Here is a 20,851-nt window from a genome sequence, read left to right as displayed (position 1 = left end):
TTCTGGCAGAGATGGACATTGCGCTTACTCTTGATGCCAGGGTACAAATATCCCTCTGCGCATCACGCATATATAGCAATGCATCCTTTAAATGTTCTATAGTTAACAAAATATTGTCCCTATCCAGGGTATCAATATTCTCCGTCAGGGAATCCGCCCATGCGACTCCAGCACTGCACATCCAGGCTGATGCGATCGCTGGCCGCAGTATAACACCAGTATGTGTGTATATACTTTTAAGGATATTTTCCAGCCTCCTGTCAGCTGGTTCTTTGAGGGTGGCCGTATCAGGGGACGGTAACGCTACTTGTTTAGATAAACGTGTGAGCGCCTTATCTACCCTAGGGGGTGTTTCCCACCGCGCCCTAACCTCTGGCGGGAAAGGGTATAGTGCTAATAATTTATTAGAAATTAGCTGTTTTTTATCGGGGGAAACCCACGCTTTATCACACACCTCATTTATTTCATCAGACTCAGGAAAAACTATTGGCAGTTTTTTCACACCCCACATAATACCCGCCTTTGTGGTACTTGTGGTGTCAGAAAGGTTCAATGCCTCTTTCATTGCCGTGATCATGTAACGTGTGGCCCTACTGGACATTACGTTTGTCTCGTCACCGTCGACACTAGACTCAGTATCTGTATCTGGATCCGTGTCGACCCACTGAGGTAGCGGCCGTTTTAGGGCCCCTGACGGTGTCTGAGACGCCTGAACAGGCACTAATTGATTTGCCGGCTTTCTCATGTCGTCAACAGTTTTTTGCAAATTGCTGACATTATCACTTAATTGCTTAAACACAATCATCCAGTCAGGTGTCGACTCCCTAGGGGGTGACATCACTAACACAGGCAACTGCTCCGCCTCCACCTCATTTTCCTCCTCATACATGTCGACACACGCGTACCGACACACAGCACACACACCGGGAATGCTCTGATAGAGGACAGGACCCTACTTAGCCCTTTGGAGAGACAGAGGGAGAGTCTGCCAGCACACACCCAGCGCTATATATATATATATAGGGATAACCTTATATAAGTGTTAATCCCTTCTAGCTGCTGTTTAATTTTATCTGCTGCCAAAATGCCCCCCCTTCTCTTTTTTACCCTGAATCAGAAGCAGGACTGCAGGGGAGAGTCAGGGAGCCGTCCTTCCAGCGGAGCTGTGAGGGAAAAATGGCGCCAGTGTGCTGAGGAGATAGGCCACGCCCCTTCACGACGTCCTTATCTCCCGCTTTTTCTGTGTAAAATGGCAGGGGGAAAAATACATCCATATAGCCCTGGAGCTATATGTGATGTATTCCTTTAGCCAGCTAAGGTATTTGTGTTATATTGCGTCTCAGGGCGCTCCCCCCCCAGCGCCCTGCACCCTCAGTGACCGGAGTGTGAAGTGTGCTGAGAGCAATGGCGCACAGCTGCGGTGCTGTGCGCTACCTTAGTCTTGAAGACAGGATGTCTTCTGCCGCCGCTTTCACCGGACCTCTTCGTCTCTTCTGGCTCTGTAAGGGGGACGGCGGCGCGGCTCCGGTGACCCATCCAGGCTGAACCTGTGATCGTCCCTCTGGAGCTAACGTCCAGTAGCCTAAGAAGCCCAATCCACTCTGCACTCAGGTGAGTTCGCTTCTTCTCCCCTTAGTCCCACGGTGCAGTGAGCCTGTTGCCAGCAGGACTCACTGAAAATAAAAAAACCTAACTAAACTTTTATTCTAAGCAGCTCAGGAGAGCCACCTAGATTGCACCCTTCTCGGCCGGGCACAAAAATCTAACTGGCTTGGAGGAGGGTCATAGGGGGAGGAGCCAGTGCACACCACCTGATACTCAAGCTTTTATTTTGTGCCCTGTCTCCTGCGGAGCCGCTATTCCCCATGGTCCTTATGGAGTCCCAGCATCCACTTAGGACGTTAGAGAAAGGAAAATTACCAAGGTAATAGGTTCGGCGCTTGTTAAGGTGACGAGATTTGCACCGAGTTACGCCAACCTATATGTTGGTCAGCTTGAAGAGGACCTCATTTGGGGAGGCGGGCTCGGCGAGCGTCTCGTCCTCTATGGGCGGTACATCGATGACCTATTTTTTATTTGGGATGGGGATTATGACACGTTCACAGATTTAGTTAAGTCTTTCAACACCAACACATTTAATTTAGCTTTCACTTCTAACTTCGGCACTTCCAAGATCAACTTCTTGGATATCACTCTAGAAGTAATTGATAATCACATATATACTTCTAATTATGTAAAAGATGTAAGCCATAACTCATATTTAAATTATAGGAGTGCGCATTACCCATCCTGGAAAAATAATATTCCCAAAGGACAATTACTAAGAGTCAAAAGGAATTTTTCCTCGACGCAATCATTTAAAACACAGGCTATGAAACTAATGGAATATTTTTCAGATAGAGATTACCCACAGCAAAGCTATCTCTGAAGTAGAGAAAATAGAAAGAGATACTCTTCTTCGTCCAAAAAAAAAAAAAAAACTCTGTCAGGCAAAAGAGAACTAGCCTTCATATCTAAGTTTAATAGTAAATCAAATAACATTAAAAATATAATAAAACAAAATTATCATATGCTCCAAAATGATCCCATTTTGGGTAGTATTCTTCCTACACAACTGGAATTTATTTTTAGAAAAAAAACAAATCTTTAAAACTATATTAAACTCTTTAGTTGACTAGGAGCTGATACAGATGAAAAGTCTGGAAAAGGCTGGCTAACCACAAAACCCAATGGATTTTATAAATGTGGGGCCAGCATGTGTACGACGTGTTCACATGCACGTAACAAAACCAAAATGGTGAATATAATATCAAAGGAAAAATACATAAACATCTCCAGCTTCATTAATTGCAACACAACATGGGTTGTATACCTATTGGAATGTGGATGCAATCTAAAATATGTGGGTAGAACAACTAGAGCTTTGAAATCCAGATTTATGGAACATCGCAGAAATATTACTAATGGGGTAACAAAACATAGTGTATCAAGACATTTCTTGTACCATCACAAGAAGGACCCTAGTTCCCTAAGACTCGTTGGATTAGAACATATAACACAAACCAACCGGGGGGGCGATAGATTCACTAGATTATGTTGACAAGAGATCTTCTGGACATTTCAATTAAATTCTCTATATCCAAGTGGCCTCAACGAGGCATTAGAATTAAATGTAGTATTATAGCAACCTAAGATAATGGTCCGAAGCGTAACAATTGTGGGATGGCAGATATTTGATAGCACATTCCAATTGTTAGAGATATATATGTATATATATATATATTTATTTTCCTTGTTAAACTTATAATTATGGCATCCAACCTCAAGATGTCAGTAGTGAGCAAAATAGAAAAGATTGAATTAAAACATCTTTATTAAGCTCCTCAGTTATATACATATATAGATATATTGTTTTAAACTAATATCTGGCTGTTATAAGAAATGAGAAGATATAAGGGTTTACTACATGTATTGAAAAATCTATACTGTCTTAATATAAGAATGTTTACACTGTTTGAATATCAGAATGTTTATTGGTTAAATATAGTCATGTGATCCAGACACATACTGGCAAAATATATACCTATTAGAAATCTTAATGTCTTAAAAGATATATATTTTCTGATAATCAAATATCTATATAGAACCAGCAGTAGGAAATACTTAAGTATAATCAAAGATGCTGGTAAAACGATACTTCAAAGGGATGTAGATTCATGTATTGAACGAAGGGCAATGACGTGATATGGAGGGTCCGATCACGTGACCGCTCTTAGCATCAGACTAAGGGAATCACATTCTTCCGGCGACGCGCGCCAGTCACGGGGCTAGATCACATGATCGGACGCACGTGATCGGGCCACCGTACGGAGATGGACACACGCATGGGGACGCAGGCTGACCATAGGGCTGGCTGTATTTACAAACAGTCAGTCACATGGTCAGTAAATTTACCATAGGAAGCTAATGATTGGATGTATATGCGTTCCAAATACAGGAAATGATCCTGGTGGTCATGTGATTGGATCCACAGACAGGAAATTCTGATTTCTTTTGTTTTTATTATATATCGTAATGAATATGCACTAAAAGCACTTTCTATATATATATATATATATATATATACATATATATATATATATGCATTTGTCTCCTATACTTACTAACATTTTAAACTGGATATGGTTTTGTTTTTGAGTTATTTGATTATGTTGAAATTATCCTCAGCTGCTAACAATGGGCAATCAGCACAGCCTTTAAAAAGGGCACCTTTACAGCAGGCACACATACCTTGATAAAGCGGTTGATACAGTGAAACGCGTTGGTTAAGAGAAGTTGGGCACTACAGACTCCACCACCTTATACTTGGAACAAGACCAGAAGTCCTTTATACAAGCCAAAACGGGGATTCGGCAGACATCCACTAAAAATACAGGAGACCAAACTTTAAATAGGACTGGGTTGTTGCTCGGAACAAAGCAAAGGTCTGTCCTCAAGATTTCTGTGAACTTTTATCTGCCAGCATTGGAAATTGCTCCCAGGACTGTGGCATAAGTACCTTGGAGTATACACAAACCAACTCTGCCCAACTTCTTGTATGGTAATATACCAAACTAATTGCTGTGTTTGCCCTATCTTTTAATTTATTTTTATATATACTTGATGTACATCTATGAATTGATTTTTAAATTAATTGTTGCAACAAATTCTATATAATAAAACCTAATTGTTTTTTCCATATCCAGTTTATAAGCGTTGTATATATTGCTTTTTCTTAGTACTATGTTATGCTATATTTTATATTTCTTTCTACAACTGTTACTATAACGCTATATTTTGCACTCTTGTATGGCTAGTTCGGGTAGTCAGTGGGCCACCTTTTTCCACCTTTCTGTCACGGTACTCTAGTGACGGAATCTCTAGCTCCTTTATGGACGCTATTTCTGTTTGTCTTCCATTTTGTGTTCCCTATTTTATTTTTTCTGTTGTTATTTGATAGTTTTGAAGTATGCACGCACCCTACAGACTCTATTGGACTTTCCACAGATGATCCTAGAGGTTTCATACCATGATCTGGAATCTCTCTATTATGGTGAAGTTTTTAAGTCTTAATGTAAAGGGTCTTAATTCTCAATATAAGAGACGTCTTGCACTAAAATATTTTGCTTACCAGAAGGCGGAGGTGGTGGCCATTCAGGGATCACATGCTCATCTGCACTCTCCCCCTCAGTTTACCAATAACTACCCAACATGCTATATCTCCTGTAGTGTAGCCATCCTTTCTAGTAGATCCTGCCCCTTTCACCTGGAAAATAAGTGGGTGGATTGCAATGGTAGATCTTTGATTCTAGTTGGGAAGATTCGTAATAAATATGTCCCCCTCACTTCTCTCTATGCCCCTCATGCCAGACAGCCCCGATTTCATAAATATATTTTTTCAAAAGCTACAAGAGTTAAAAAGGTGCTTCTGAGGGGGAGGGGGGGAGCCGCAAGGGGATGCTATGGGCCAGTTTCTCAAGGGAAATTCTCTTTCTGATAAACCTGATGGCAGCACAGGCTGATGATGTCTCTACTTTCTGAACCCCATTACATATTTCCTTGCTATGCTGGAATGTGGGAGGCCTTAATTCCCCAATAAAACACAAAAAGGTACTTACACATAATCGTAGGCTATGTTCTCAGGTAATCTTCCTGCAGGAAAGTCCCAGGGTGGTGGGGGATGGCTCCACTCTTCAGGCTTCTTGGATCGGGGAATGCATATCGGCGTCTTACCACTCGAAGTCACGTGGGGTGGCTGCGCTTTTCCATAAAGATTTGCGGTATACCATATTAGACTATGTGTGATCCTAATGGTCGTTATATGGTGGTGGATGTGGAGCTGGGAGGCACCCGATACACTTTGGTTAATGTGTATGTACACAATGTTAGTCAAGGCACGTTTTTCCATGACTTAAGTCAAAGGCTGGCTAGCTGTATTATATATTCATTGATTATTGGAGGCGATTTCAATACGGTTGATGACCCAACAATTGATAAATCCCCACCTGCTGCTAGGATTACGTCACAATGTTGGGGTTGTATACAGGAAGTAAAAGACACACACCACTTAGGGGACCCCTGGCGTCTATTGAATATGGCGGATAGAACGTTTACACATCATGCTACAGCACACAACTCTCTAACGCGTATCCATTACTGTTTGATAGATACTTCACTCCTGACCCAGGTTACATCAACAGACATAGGAGATATTCTAATATCTGATCATGCCTCCATTAATTTATCCCTCTATTTACAAAATGCTCATCCTCGGGACCGCTTTTGCTGATTTCCGGATTACTTGGCTCAGTCGGAAGTTTTTAAGCGCTTCTTGATATATACTTGTAATAACTTCTTGGATGACAACATTGAGCACTGGGAAGACTGGGTGCTTTTCTGGGAATCGTCAAAGGCGGTGATGTGGGGCCACATCATAGGTTATGTAGCAAAATGATAAAAGGATAATGCTAGCAAATATCACACATTACAGGAAGCTGTAACACAGTTCTCCTGATTATGTCACCTGCCCTTCTGACTCAACTTTAGGTTCATATCTACAAACACAAAAAATTGCTAGAGTCCTTTTTGACCTCACAGGCAACTCAACGCTTGGATTACACAAAACATTATTTTTATCATTGGGGTAATAAAACTGGAAAACTGCTATCCATGATGTCAAAACCCTGGAAAAAACGCACATTTATTTCCTCAATTAAGAATCAGGCATCTGGTAGAGTCCTCCCTAAGACATCAGAGATACTTTCACAGTTTACTCAGTTTTATGCTGAACTATATGCCGCAAGACCCTTTCATACTGATTTACATTCAACACTTTTGAATGAAGCAAATCTCCCCACACTGAGGCTCAGAAAGATCTTTTGTTGGCAGACATAACGGAAGGAGAGCTAGAGATGGTGATTAATAACCTATTACCGCACAAATCTCCCGGCCCGGATGGGTACACTGGGATATATTTCAAACTCCTCCAAAATTAGATTACCCCAACTCTCCTTGAACTTTATGGTAAACTTTTTCCAAACATTCCCTCATTTTCTCACGCATTTACAACTCTATTACCCAAACCAGGCAAGGACACTGCCTCGGTGGAGGCATATAGACCCATCTCCTTATTAAATACTGAATTTAAAATATTTGCAAAAGTCATGGCCAATAGGCTTCAGAGCATACTCCCTGAGCTAGTAACTCATCACCAGGTATGCTTTGTCCTAAGTCGTCACTCGGTAAAGGCAATACGAACCGCTCTTGTCGCTTCTAATTCCTCGAATCCTAACTGTAAACTGCTAAGCTTAGATACTCATAAAGCTTTTAACACCATAGTTTGGCCTCATCTGTTTCGGTTCCTTGAGAAGCGTGAATTCGCCCCTTATACAAATGCTTCATTATCTTTACTCCTCGCCTACTCCCTCTTTAATTGTTAATGGATTACAAGGCCCTTCAATAAGCATGCAGAGAGGTAGACATCAAGGCTGCCCCCTCTCACCTTTATTATTCAGTTTGGAAATAGACGCGCTCTTTCAAATCCTGCAAACTTCACCTTCATTCCAGGGAATTCAAATTGGTACTGCAGATGTGCGTCTCTCGGCTTTTGCAGATGATGTTCTATCATATATATCTAACTCCCAGCACTCTCCACCCTCAATCTTGAATATTTTGAAAGACTTTGGACAAAAGCAATCTCTTCCATCGCGGCGGAGCTTGAGGGGTGGGGCCATCTCCTGTTATCTTACTTGGGTCTGATCACACCCCTCTGATAGGGTCCTGGTCGCCTTTTCCCACTACTCCTCCTTTACCCCCTTGGAGATTGCAGGATTATATATTAATGGATGCTGAAGGTAAACGCTCCTGAAGACACTTCCATTACTAACCATTGGTGTGCCCTTAAGGCCATGGGTCAGAAGCCAGAGAAGGCCGTCATGCAAGTGCCAAGGGACAGGTAATCAGCAGGGAAGGTGCAGGATTCTGAATGCAGGTTCCCATAGACAAGCTCAATAAATGTTTTATATACCTAAGGCAACGGTAGCAAGACTCAGATGCTGCCAACTCAGTAACAGGAGCCGCTCATTGGCCAATTCCCTGAGGTCGGATGTTACAGGAGCATGTGTATACATGACAGGGGCTGCGCCAGATATTTCCTAAGCATTGTGTCACGTGGAATGAGTAACCCCGAGCCTGTGCACCAGAAGCAGCCACACCATGCCACAAATAACACATCCATTTCGTACATAATATAGCATGTAATACCATAGGCAGAGGTACTGTTAGCACACAGTATGACTGCTGGTAACACACAGTGACATGATGTGAGGGGGAGAGCAGGAGTATAATAGGGGCTAATGGCTCCTGATGTATGAGATACAACAGAGAGTGTGGAGAGGAGACTGGTCAGATCTCTGGGCTGGTAACACACAGTGACATGATGTGAGGGGGAGAGCAGGTGTATAATAGGGGCTGATGGCTCCTGATGTATGAGATACACCAGAGAGTGTGGGGAGGAGACTGGTTAGATCTCTGGGCTGGTAACACACAGTGACCTGATGTGAGGGGGAGAGCAGGAGTATAATAGGGGCTGATAGTTCCTGAGTTCCCCACAAAGGAGATACATTTCCCTCATTAGTTGTACTGACCGAGGAGGGTGTAGGATAAGAGATTGCTGTAGTTACTGGGAAAGGAGAATATGTGACTTATCTGTAAAAAGTGATTATTACTCACCTGTGCTGATGTCTGTAGGGATCTCCTCCTCCTTACACTGCTGATCACCCCTTACATACGTCTCTTCTTCTCCCTCTGTATCTTCTGCCTTCATATCAGTCACATACGTCTCTTCTTCTCCCTCTATACCTTCTGCCTTCATATCAGTCACATACGTCTCTTCTTCTCCCTCTATAGCTTCTGCCTTCATATCAGTCACATACGTCTCTTCTTCTCCCTCTATATCTTCTGCCTTCACATCAGTCACATACGTCTCTTCTTCTCCCTCTGTATCTTCTGCCTTCATATCAGTCACATACGTCTCTTCTTCTCCCTCTATATCTTCTGCCTTCATATCAGTCACATACGTCTCTTCTTCTCCCTCTATATCTTCTGCCTTCATATCAGTCACATACGTCTCTTCTCCCTCTATATCTTCTGCCTTTATATCAGTCACATACGTCTCTTCTTCTCCCTCTATATCTTCTGCCTTCATATCAGTCACATACGTCTCTTCTTCTCCCTCTATATCTTCTGCCTTCATATCAGTCACATACGTCTCTTCTTCTCCCTCTATATCTTCTGCCTTCATATCAGTCACATACGTCTCTTCTCCCTCTATATCTTCTGCCTTTATATCAGTCACATACGTCTCTTCTTCTCCCTCTATAGCTTCTGCCTTCATATCAGTCACATACGTCTCTTCTTCTCCCTCTATATCTTCTGCCTTCATATCAGTCACATACGTCTCTTCTTCTCCCTCTATATCTTCTTCCTTCATATCAGTCACATACGTCTCTTCTCCCTCTATAGCTTCTGCCTTCATATCAGTCACATACGTCTCTTCTTCTCTGTCTATATCATTTATTTTTCTATCAGTCAGCTGTTCACCCTAAATAGATCAGAGAATATAGTGTAATGCCTGATGTTATTACTGGAGAGGAAACAGTATAATATCAGTGTATGAGACACACAGCTGCTCTTCACATCATATAACTGCATTTGGACAAACCATGCTGCACTACAAGGGGGCACATACATTTATTGTCATTGCATGCAGGGTAAATACTGGCTGCTTTGACACGAAGCCCAACAAGTACTGGGCAGTTTTATTATGATAGATTAATTTAGATTTGAGATTGGATACGCTCCTCCCAAATCTGCCCCCTGCACTGCAGCACGGTGTCACCTACTTGCTCTTATTTGCTTCTGTCCCACCTCAGTATCAGCCGAGTGACAGTCACTTTGGTATATTGGGAGACCCTAAATCCCACCTACCTGATCCTCCTGTGGGGTCCTGTGATTCTCCTCTGTACAATCCTGGGAATACAGAGGACGGGGACATCTCTCTGGGGTATCTCTGTTACTGGGCCCATCTGTAGGAGACACACAGTGACTGAGTACAGTGTATATATGTGATTATCAGGTGATGTGTATATAGGGGCCTCCATACCTGCTCTCCCCTGTACAATACATGACAGTCTCCTCTTACCCAGTGATGTGAGGGGCCGGTGATTCTCCATCATCACGTCCTTGTACAGACCCCTGTGTTCCTCTATATACTCCTCCTCCTGCATGGAAACATAGACAGTGACATCCTGACACCTTATAGGAACCTGACACACACAATGATACAGTCATCACCTAGACACATCCCCTGGTGTTACTGTATAATGTTCCATTCCCAGCAGTCACCTCTCCAGTCATCACCCAGACACATCCCCTGGTGTTACTGTATAATGTCCCATTCCCAGCAGTCACCTCTCCAGTCATCACCCACACACATCCCCTGGTGTTACTGTATAACGCCCCATTCCCAGCAGTCACCTCTCCAGTCATCACCCAGACACGTCCCCTGGTGTTACTGTATAACGTCCCATTCCCAGCAGTCACCTCTCCAGTCATCACCCAGACACATCCCCTGGTGTTACTGTATAATGCCTCATTCCCAGCAGTCACCTCTCCAGTCCTCACCCAGACACATCCCCCCCTGGTGTTACTATATAATGCTCCATTCCCAGCAGTCACCTCTCCAGTCATCACCCAGACACATCCCCTGGTGTTACTGTATAATGTCCCATTCCCAGGAGTCACCTCTCCAGTCATCACCCAGACACATCTCCTGGTGTTACTGTATAATGCCCCATTCCCAGCGGTCGCCTCTCCAGTCATCACCCAGACACGTCCCCTGGTGTTACTGTATAATGTCCCTTTCCCAGCAGTCACCTCTCCAGTCATCACCCAGACACATTCCCTGGTGTTACTGTATAATGTCCCATTCCCAGCAGTCACCTCTCCAGTCATCACCCAGACACATCCCCTCATGTTACTGTATAATGCCCCATTCCCAGCAGTCACCCCTCCAGTCATCACCCAGACACATCCCCTGGTGTTACTGTATAATGCCCCATTCCCAGCAGTCACCTCTCCAGTCATCACCCAGACACATCCCCTGGTGTTACTGTATAATGTCCCATTCCCAGCAGTCACCTCTCCAGTCATCACCCAGACACATCCCCTGGTGTTACTGTATAATGTCCCATTCCCAGCAGTCACCTCTCCAGTCATCACCCAGACACATTCCCTGGTGTTACTGTATAATGTCCCATTCCCAGCAGTCACCTCTCCAGTCATCACCCAGACACGTCCCCTGGTGTTACTGTATACTGTCCCATTCCCAGCAGTCACCTCTCCAGTCATCACCCAGACACATCCCCTGGTGTTACTGTATAATGCCCCATTCCCAGCAGTCACCTCTCCAGTCATCACCGAGACACGTCCCCTGGTGTTACTGTATAATGCCCCATTCCCAGCAGTCACCTCTCCAGTCATCACCCAGACACATCCCCTCATGTTACTGTATAATGTCCCATTCCCAGGAGTCACCTCTCCAGTCATCACCCAGACACATCTCCTGGTGTTACTGTATAATGCCCCATTCCCAGCAGTCGCCTCTCCAGTCATCACCCAGACACGTCCCCTGGTGTTACTGTATAATGTCCCTTTCCCAGCAGTCACCTCTCCAGTCATCACCCAGACACATTCCCTGGTGTTACTGTATAATGTCCCATTCCCAGCAGTCACCTCTCCAGTCATCACCCAGACACATCCCCTCATGTTACTGTATAATGTCCCATTCCCAGCAGTCACCTCTCCAGTCATCACCCAGACACGTCCCCTGGTGTTACTGTATAATGGCCCTCATTCCGAGTCGTTCGCTCGTTCTTTTTCTTCGCATCGCAGTGAAAATCCGCTTAGTACGCATGCGCAATGTTCGCACTGCGACTGCGCCAAGTAATTTTGCTATGAAGAAAGGATTTTTACTCACGGCTTTTTCTTCGCTCCGGCGATCGTAGTGTGATTGACAGGAAATGGGTGTTACTGGGCGGAAACACGGTGTTTTATGGGCGTGTGGATGGAAACGCTACCGTTTCCGGAAAAAACGCAGGAGTGGCCGGAGAAACGGGGGAGTGTCTGAGCGAACGCTGGGTGTGTTTATGACGTCAAACCAGGAACGACAAGCACTGAACTGATCGCACAGGCATAGTAAGTGTGGAGCTACTCTAAAACTGCTAAGTAGTTTGTGATCGCAATATTGCGAATACTTCGGTCGCAAATTTAAGAAGCTAAGATACACTCCCAGTAGGCGTAGGCTTAGCGTGTGTAACGCTGCTAAAATCGCCTTGCGACCGTTTAACTCGGAATGAGGGCCCATGTCATATTCCCAGCAGTCATCTCTCCAGTCATCACCCAGACACATCCCCTTGTGTTACTGTAGAATGCCCTATTCCCAGCAGTCACCTCTCTGGTCATCACCCAGACACATCCCCTGGTGTTACTGTATAATGCCCCATTCCCAGCAGTCACCTCTCCAGTCATCACCCAGACACATCCCCTGGTGTTACTGTATAATGTCCCATTTCCAGCAGTCACCTCTCCAGTCATCACCCAGACATATCCCCTGGTGTTACTGTATAATGTCCCATTTCCAGCAGTCACCTCTCCAGTCATCACCCAGACACATCCCCTGGTGTTACTGTATAATGTCCCATTCCCAGCAGTCACCTCTCCAGTCATCACCCAGACACATTCCCTGGTGTTACTGTATAATGTCCCATTCCCAGCAGTCACCTCTCCAGTCATCACCCAGACACATCCCCTGGTGTTACTGTATAATGTCCCATTCCCAGCAGTCACCTCCCCAGTCATCACCCAGACACATTCCCTGGTGTTACTGTATAATGTCCCATTCCCAGCAGTCACCTCTCCAGTCATCACCCAGACACGTCCCCTGGTGTTACTGTATACTGTCCCATTCCCAGCAGTCACCTCTCCAGTCATCACCCAGACACATCCCCTGGTGTTACTGTATAATGCCCCATTCCCAGCAGTCACCTCTCCAGTCATCACTGAGACACGTCCCCTGGTGTTACTGTATAATGCCCCATTCCCAGCAGTCACCTCTCCAGTCATCACCCAGACACAGCCCCTCATGTTACTGTATAATGTCCCATTCCCAGGAGTCACCTCTCCAGTCATCACCCAGACACATCTCCTGGTGTTACTGTATAATGCCCCATTCCCAGCAGTCGCCTCTCCAGTCATCACCCAGACACGTCCCCTGGTGTTACTGTATAATGTCCCTTTCCCAGCAGTCACCTCTCCAGTCAGCAGCTGAATGATCTTGTTGGTGAGTTTCAGGATCTTCTGGTCATTGTGTCTCTCATGTATCAGTGAGTGAGGTGGAGGCACCGTGATGGGGCTCTGGGTCCTCCTCAGTCCTCCTGACACACAGAGATGGCTGATGGGTGTCTCACACTCACTGGATGTCTTCTTCACTACTGTGTAACCCTGTGGATTGTAAAGTACACTATCATTGTATACATTTCACAATCCCCTCAACTCCCAAGTCACGTCCCTGTTTTATTACTATAGATATAAGTGATGTCACTATGACACTCCCAGATCCCCTCACTTCCACAGTCATGTCCCTGTGTTATTACTATAGATATAAGTGATGTCACTATGACACTCCCAGATCCCCTCACCTCCCCAGTCATGTCCCTGTATTACTATAGATATAAGTGATGTCACTGTGATGCTCCCAGACCCCCTCACCTCCCCAGTCATGTCCCTGTATTATTACTATAGATATAAGTGACGTCACTGTGACACTCCCAGATCCTCTCACCTCCACAGTCATGTCCCTGTATTATTACTATAGATATAAGTGATGATAACGTGACACTCCCAGATCCCCTCACCTCCCCAGTCATGTCCCTGTATTATTACTATAGATATAAGTGATGATAATGTGACACTCCCAGATCCCCTCACCTCCCCAGTCATGTCCCTATATTATTACTATAGATACAAGTGATGTCACTGTGACACTCCCAGATCCCCTCACCTCCCCAGTCAGCAGGTAGATGATTTCCAGAGTGAGATTTATTATCAAATCAGTCTTGTGATTCTTGTCCTTTTCCATTCTGAGTGCTCCTTGTAATAACACCTCTCGCTCCTCACAGCTGGATTGTCTAGGAATAAATATAATACACATCACATAGAACACATGTAACGGTCATATATATGTAACACCGAGTGACCATTAAGTCTTCCATCCTCCCTAAGCTGTAGAGCCCTGGTGTCTATCTGAGCATTCTCTTGTTACAAAGCGAGTACCTAAACCCTCTCACCCTACCCAGCGCTGCTGATTCACTGTCTTGCACGTAACAGCTGACCAGTCACGTCAGGATATTCCTGTAGCTGCAGTCCAAAACAACAAGGGTGCCACCATCTTGCCAAAGGTCAGCTGAGCGCTCCCAGCCATCCACAGCGTCCCTCTGCTGCACATGACTCACACGTCCAATCCAATGCTAGAGCTCCCAACCTAAACTGCTCATTGTCACCTGTACGTTGCCAGTACAATAAGTCTCCAAGGACTCCTGGTCCCCTGTAGCAGAAGCAGATCCCGGCTAATGAGCTCCGACCTCTCCATTCATTTACCTGAGTGCTCTCATTCCTGTGGGCTCAGCCTGCATCAGTACTCATCATTCTGCTGCTAGTTACCACCTGCTCCTGCTGTAATCAGCGCTTCCATCAACACCAGTGTGCTGTCTGACTCCTCCACCATCTGAGTACTGAGATGCTACTGACTGTCCTTGTTATTCAGCTTCTACCCAGATACACATGTAATAGTGTGATCACAGGCTGATCCATCCAGTACTCATCATTCTGCTGCTAGAGTTACCACCTGCTCCTGCTGTAATCAGTGCTTCCATCAACACCAGTGTACTGTCTGCCTCCTCCAGCACGCAGCCTCCTAACCCTGCACCACCTGAGTACTGAGCCGCTACTGACCTCCCTCGTTATTCAGCTGCTACCCAGATACACATGTAATAGTGTGATCACAGACTGGTCCATCCAGTACTCACTGTAGCACTCATTGTACTAGGTTTACTCTCTCTCCTACATTCCAAATTGGCCTAACTTAATGAGGAGAAGGACCATTCAACCTCCTTGTTGTGTTTCTAGTAATAGCCAGTCCTGCCCTGCGGCCCCAGCTCAGGGTAAATGACAAACTTAGACCCAGCCTCAGAATGCTCAGCGTCATACATAGCGGCACTGTGTAATGTTACACCAATGCTCCTCTCCTGTTCTCACAACTTATATTTCTCTTACGTCCTAGAGGATTCTGGGGTCCACATTAGTAAGCTATGTCCAGGGACTCTGTGTCATATGCTGCAGAGGTTATGTCCTCTCAGGATGATCCCAGTCCTCAGGGTTCCCCACGGTATGTTCCCACAAACGTGCTCTTGCACAGATTATGCAAGATGACACGGATACCGATTCTGACACGGCAGATGGTGATGGGGATGTGTTGCGGAGGCGGCATCTCTTGCAAAAGGGGTGCAGTTGATGATAGAGGCCATTAGAGATGTGTTGAATATTGCGGATATAACACCTGAGCAGGTTGAGGTTTACTTCACTGACAATAAGAAAGCCTCGCTAACCTTCCCTGCATCCTAGGAATGAAATGCTTTATTTGAGAAAGCATAGGAAAACCCAGAGAAAAAATTCCAAATCCCTAGAAGGGTTCTGGTGGCTTTGCCCTTCCTTGAAGATAGGAAAAAATGGGAAAACCCGCCCATAGTTGACACGTCTGTATCCAGACTCTCAAAAAAGGTGGTTTTACCTGTTCCAGGATCTACCGCCTTAAAAGAGCTGGCTGATCACAAAATTGATACTACACTCAAATCCATGTACACGGCTTCAGGGGCGATACTACGTCCCACGATTGCCAGTGCATGGAATTCCAAAGCTACAGTAAAGTGGTCAGGCACGTTACGTGAGGATTTAGATACAATGGATAAAAAGGATGTTGAATTGTTTTTGTGTAACATTCAGGATTCTGCAGAATTTATTGTGCAATCCATGAATGACCTGGGTTCAATGGCTGCAGGAATTTCTTCCATGTCTGTCTCAGCTCGTAGGGAACTTTGGCTGCGCCAGTGGTCTGCCGGTGCGGAATCCAGGAGACGTGTGGAGACCCTACCCTATACAGGTCAGAATCTCTTTGGGGAAGCCATGGATTCAAGATTTCCATGGCTACAGCGGGAAAGTCTAATTTTCTTCCCTCAGCAGCACCTCCTACAAAGAAACCCTTTTCTTCACCTGCATCACAGTCCTTTCAGACTGCCAAGCCAAAAAAGGCCAAACACCTTCTTTAGGGGAGGTCGGCCAACATCCAAGAAACCTACTGCGGCGGGTTCCCAGGAACAGAAACCTGCTTCAGATACCCCAAAGTCCTCAGCATGACGGTGGACCGCGTGGCCTGGAAGTGGGGCCGAGACTCAGGCATTTCAGTCACATCTGGGTGTCGTCCGGCCTGGATACCTGGGTGCAGGATACTGTGTCCCAGGGGTACAGGCTGGAATTTCAATATCTCCATCCTCACAGATTCTTAAAATCAGGCTCACCTCATATGCAAAACAAAGGTTACTATTCAAACCTTTTCATGGTACCGAAACCGGTTGGTTCGGTCAGACATTCTGAATTTAAAATCGCTAAACCCCTTCCTGAGGGAGTTCAAGTTCAAAATGGAGTCTCTAAGGGCGGTGATATCAGGTTTGGAAGAGGGTATCCCTGGATATCAAGGATGCGTACATCCACATTCCGATTTGGCCGCCACATCAAGCTTATCTCCGATTTGCACTATTGGACTGTCATTTCCAAATCCAGTCCCTGCCATTCGGCCTTTCCACAGCACCGAGGGTATTCACCAAAGTGATGGCAGAGATGATGGTTCTCCTCCGCAGATAGGGGGTGAACATAATTCCATATCTGGACAATCTGCTGATAAAGGCATCCTCCAAGGAGAAGCTGTTACAGTCCATTGTTCTCACGACTCAACTACTCAGAGAACACGGTTGGATCCTGAAATTTCCAAAAATCAGGAGGTTGTCCTTTCTGGAAATGATCCTCGACACAGAAGTGCAGAGGGTGTTTCTTCCAGAGGAAAAAGCGCTGGTGATACAAACAATGGTCCGTGATGTCCTGAAGCCAGCCCGGGTGTCGGTTCATCAGTGCATTCGCCTTCTGGGGAAGATGGTGGCCTCTTACGAGGCTCTGCAGTACAGGAGGTTTCATGTTCGGTCCTTCCAGCTAGATCTCCTGGACAAGTGGTCGGGATCTCATCTACACATGCACCAGAGAATACGTCTGTCGCCAAAGACCAGGATGTCACTCCTCTGGTGGCCACAATTACCTCATCTTCTGAAGGGCCGCAGGTTCGGGATTCAGGACTGGATCTATCTGACCACGGATGTAAGTCTCCGGGGATGGAGCGCAGTCATCCAAGGGGAAAACTTCTAAGGAAGGTGATCAAGTCTGGAAGCCGGCCTGCCGATAAACATTCTGGAACCAAGAGCCGTCTACAACGGTCTTCTCCAAGCGGCCCATCTTCTAGGAAATCGGTCTATTCAAGTGCAGTCGGACAATGTAACGACAGTGGCTTACAAAAACCAACAGGGTGGAACGAAGAGCAGAGCTGCAATGTCAAAGGTAACAAGAATCATCCTCTGGGCAGAAATACACACGTTGGTGCTGTCAGCAATCTTCATTCCGGGAGTAGACAGCTGGGAAGTGGACTTCCTCAGCAGACACGATCTCCATCCAGCGGAGTGGGGTCTCCATCCGGAAGTGTTCAAGGAGATTACAGATCTTTGGGGTGTACCCCATACAGACATGATGGCCTCTGGTATCAACAAGAATCATTTGCGTTATTGTTCCAGTTTGAGGGACCCGCAATCGGTGGCAGTGGACGCCCTAGTGACTCAGTCGGTATTCCAGTCAGGGTATGTGTTTCCACCACTTCCACTCATTCCAAGAGTTCTAAAGCTCATAAGGAGATCAAGAGTTCAAGCGATCCTCATTGTTGCAGACTGGCCAAGAAGAACTTGGCACACTGATCTTCTGGATCTACTGCCAGAAGAGCCAAGGCCTCTTCCTCTTCGTTTGACGGCAGGGAGGTTGAACGCCAGATACTAGCTCGGAAGGACATTCCGAACAAGGTTATTCCTACCCTAATGCAGGCTAGGAAGGGAGTAACATCTAAACATTACCATCGTATTTAGAAAAAATATGTATCTTGGTGTGAGTCCAAGTAGTTTCCTACGGTGGAGTTTCAACTGGGACGGTTTCTCCTCTTCCTGAAAGCAGGTGTGGATATGGGCCTACAGTTAGGATCTGTGAAAATCCAGATTTCGTCCCTATCCATTTTCTTCCAGAATCAATTGTCTGCCCTCTCTGAGGTTCAGACTTTTTTGAAGTGAGTTCTGCACATGCAACCTCATTTGAACCGCCTACGGTGCCATGGGATCTTAACGTGGTGTTGCAGTTCCTTCAGTCTAACTGGTTTGAGCCTCTACAGGAGGTTGAGGTCAAATTTCTCACGTGGAGGGCTGTCACTTTGTTGGCCTTAGCTTCTGCTAGACGTGTGTTGGAGTTGGGGGCTTTGTCATGCAAAAGCCCCTACTTGATCTTCCATGAAGACAGAGCTGTGCTCCGGACGAGTCAGCAGTTTCTTCCGAAGGTTGTGTCGGCATTTCATATCAACCACAACCTATCGTGGTGCCAGTTGCGACTGACTCCACAATTTCATCAAAGTCCTTAGATGTTGTGAGGGCTCTAAAAATCTATGTGAGGAGGACTGCTCGTCACAGAAAATTGGACTCTGTTTGTCCTGTATGATCCCAAGAAAATGGGGTGTCCTGCTTCTAAGCAGACGATCTCTCGCTGGATCAAGTTCACTATCCAGCGTGCGTATTATACGGCAGGCATGCCGTGTTCTACGTCTGGTAAGGCCCACTCTACTTGTAAGGTGGGTTCTTCCTGGGCGGCTGCCCGGGGTGTCTCGGCTCTACAACTCTGCCGAGCGGCTACTTGATCTGGGTCGAACACATTTGCAAAGTTCTACAAGTTAGATACTTTGACCTCTGAGGACCTAAAGTTTGGTCAAGCAGTTCTGCAGGAGCCTGCGCGCTCTCACTCCCATTCTGGGAGCTTTGGTACATCCCCATGGTACTAATGTGGACCCAGTAAATCCTTTTCTCGCAGTCCATAGAGGATGCTGGGCGCCCGCCCAGCGCTTCGTGTGCCTGCAGTGATGATCTGGTTCAGTAGAACTTTGTTTTTAGTTGAGTACTGCATTGTTACCTGGTAAGTAATGTTTCAGCGGTTGCTGATGTTTCAAGCTAGTTAGCTTGGTTTGCCTTGTATGTGTGAGCTGGTATGAATCTCGCCACTATGTGTATAATCCTTCTCTCGAAGATGTCCGTCTCCTCGGGCACAGTTTCTAGACTGAGGCTGGTAGGAGGGGCATAGAGGGAGGAGCCAGCCCACACTCTCAAACTCTTAAAGTGCCAGTGGCTCCTAGTGGACCCGTCTATACCCCATGGTACTAATGTGAACCCCAGCATCCTCTACGGGCTACGAGAATAGGATTTACCGGTAGGTAATTAAAATCCTATTCTCATGACCCTTAAATTATTTGTCATTTTTCCTCCTCATAGTAATGCCTCTATAACAATATACCACAGCTGTAATGTCCATTACACATTATGCCACACACCGTAATACCCCTTCTATAATGCCACACACTGTATTGCCCTTCCATTATACCACTCACCATAATGCCCATTACACAATATGCCACACACTATAATGCCGATTACACAATATGCCACAGACAGTAATGCCCATTACATATTATCACACTCACCGTAATGCCCATTACACAATATGCCACACACTAAAATGCCCATTACATATTTTGCCACTCACCGTAATGCCCATTACACAATATGCCACACACTATAATGCCTATTACTCCACTCACCGTAATGCCCATTACACAATTTGCCACTCACCATAATGCCCATTACACAATATGCCACACATTATAGTGCCAGATACACATAATGCCCTGAGTATAATGCCAAATATACATAACATCCCCCAGTATAGTGCCATTAGACACATAATGTCCTCAGTATAGTGCCAGTTACACATAATGCCCCAGTATAGTGCCAGTTACACATAATGCCCCAGTATAGTGCCAGCTATACATAATGTCCCCAGTATAGCTCCAGTTACACATAATTCCCTTAGTAGTACCAGATTCACATAATGCCCTCAGTAGTTGCAGGTACACATACTGCCTCCAGTAGTTGCAGATACACATAATGCCCCCAATACTGCCAGGTACACATAATTCGCCTAGTAGTGCCATGTACACTTAATGACCCCAGAATTTGCAGGTACACATAATGCCCCCAGTATAGTGTGCTGCAAATAATGTCCCCAGTATAGTCAGTTACACATAATGCCCCAGTATAGTGCCAGCTATACATAATGTCCCCAGTATAGCGCCAGTTACACATAATTCCCTTAGTAGTACTAGATTCACATAATGCCCCCAGTAGTTACAGGTACACATAATGCCCCTAGCAGTGCCATGTACACATAATTCCCTCAATAGTGCAAGGTATACATAATGCCCACAATAGTGCCAGGTACACATAATTAACGTAGTAGTGCCATA

General features: G+C 45.5%; 2 protein-coding genes across 2 annotated transcripts in view; one reads left to right on the top strand and one right to left on the bottom strand.

Moving 5' to 3' along the window:
• Positions 1 to 20,851, top strand: part of LOC135057021 (zinc finger protein 585A-like) — a 180,088-nt gene that overhangs the window by 110,358 nt on the left and 48,879 nt on the right. The gene's annotated exons all lie outside the window — the stretch shown is intronic.
• The window catches only part of LOC135056963 (zinc finger and SCAN domain-containing protein 12-like), a 60,346-nt gene that overhangs the window by 14,569 nt on the left and 24,926 nt on the right, over positions 1 to 20,851 (bottom strand). The window contains exons 2-6 of the mRNA XM_063962759.1: positions 14,159 to 14,285; positions 13,408 to 13,599; positions 10,241 to 10,319; positions 10,027 to 10,124; positions 8,770 to 9,640 (exon numbers count right to left, since the gene is read on the bottom strand). Coding sequence (XP_063818829.1) covers positions 8,770 to 9,640; positions 10,027 to 10,124; positions 10,241 to 10,319; positions 13,408 to 13,599; positions 14,159 to 14,236 — 1,318 coding nt within the window. The 5' untranslated portion in view covers positions 14,237 to 14,285. The remainder of the gene's footprint in view (positions 1 to 8,769; positions 9,641 to 10,026; positions 10,125 to 10,240; positions 10,320 to 13,407; positions 13,600 to 14,158; positions 14,286 to 20,851) is intronic.

The sequence above is a fragment of the Pseudophryne corroboree genome, chromosome 3, assembly GCF_028390025.1.
Source record: "Pseudophryne corroboree isolate aPseCor3 chromosome 3, aPseCor3.hap2, whole genome shotgun sequence".
NCBI lineage: Eukaryota > Metazoa > Chordata > Amphibia > Anura > Myobatrachidae > Pseudophryne > Pseudophryne corroboree.
Note: the sequence above shows the minus strand (reverse complement) of the source record. Positions and strands in the feature narration are given on the sequence as shown.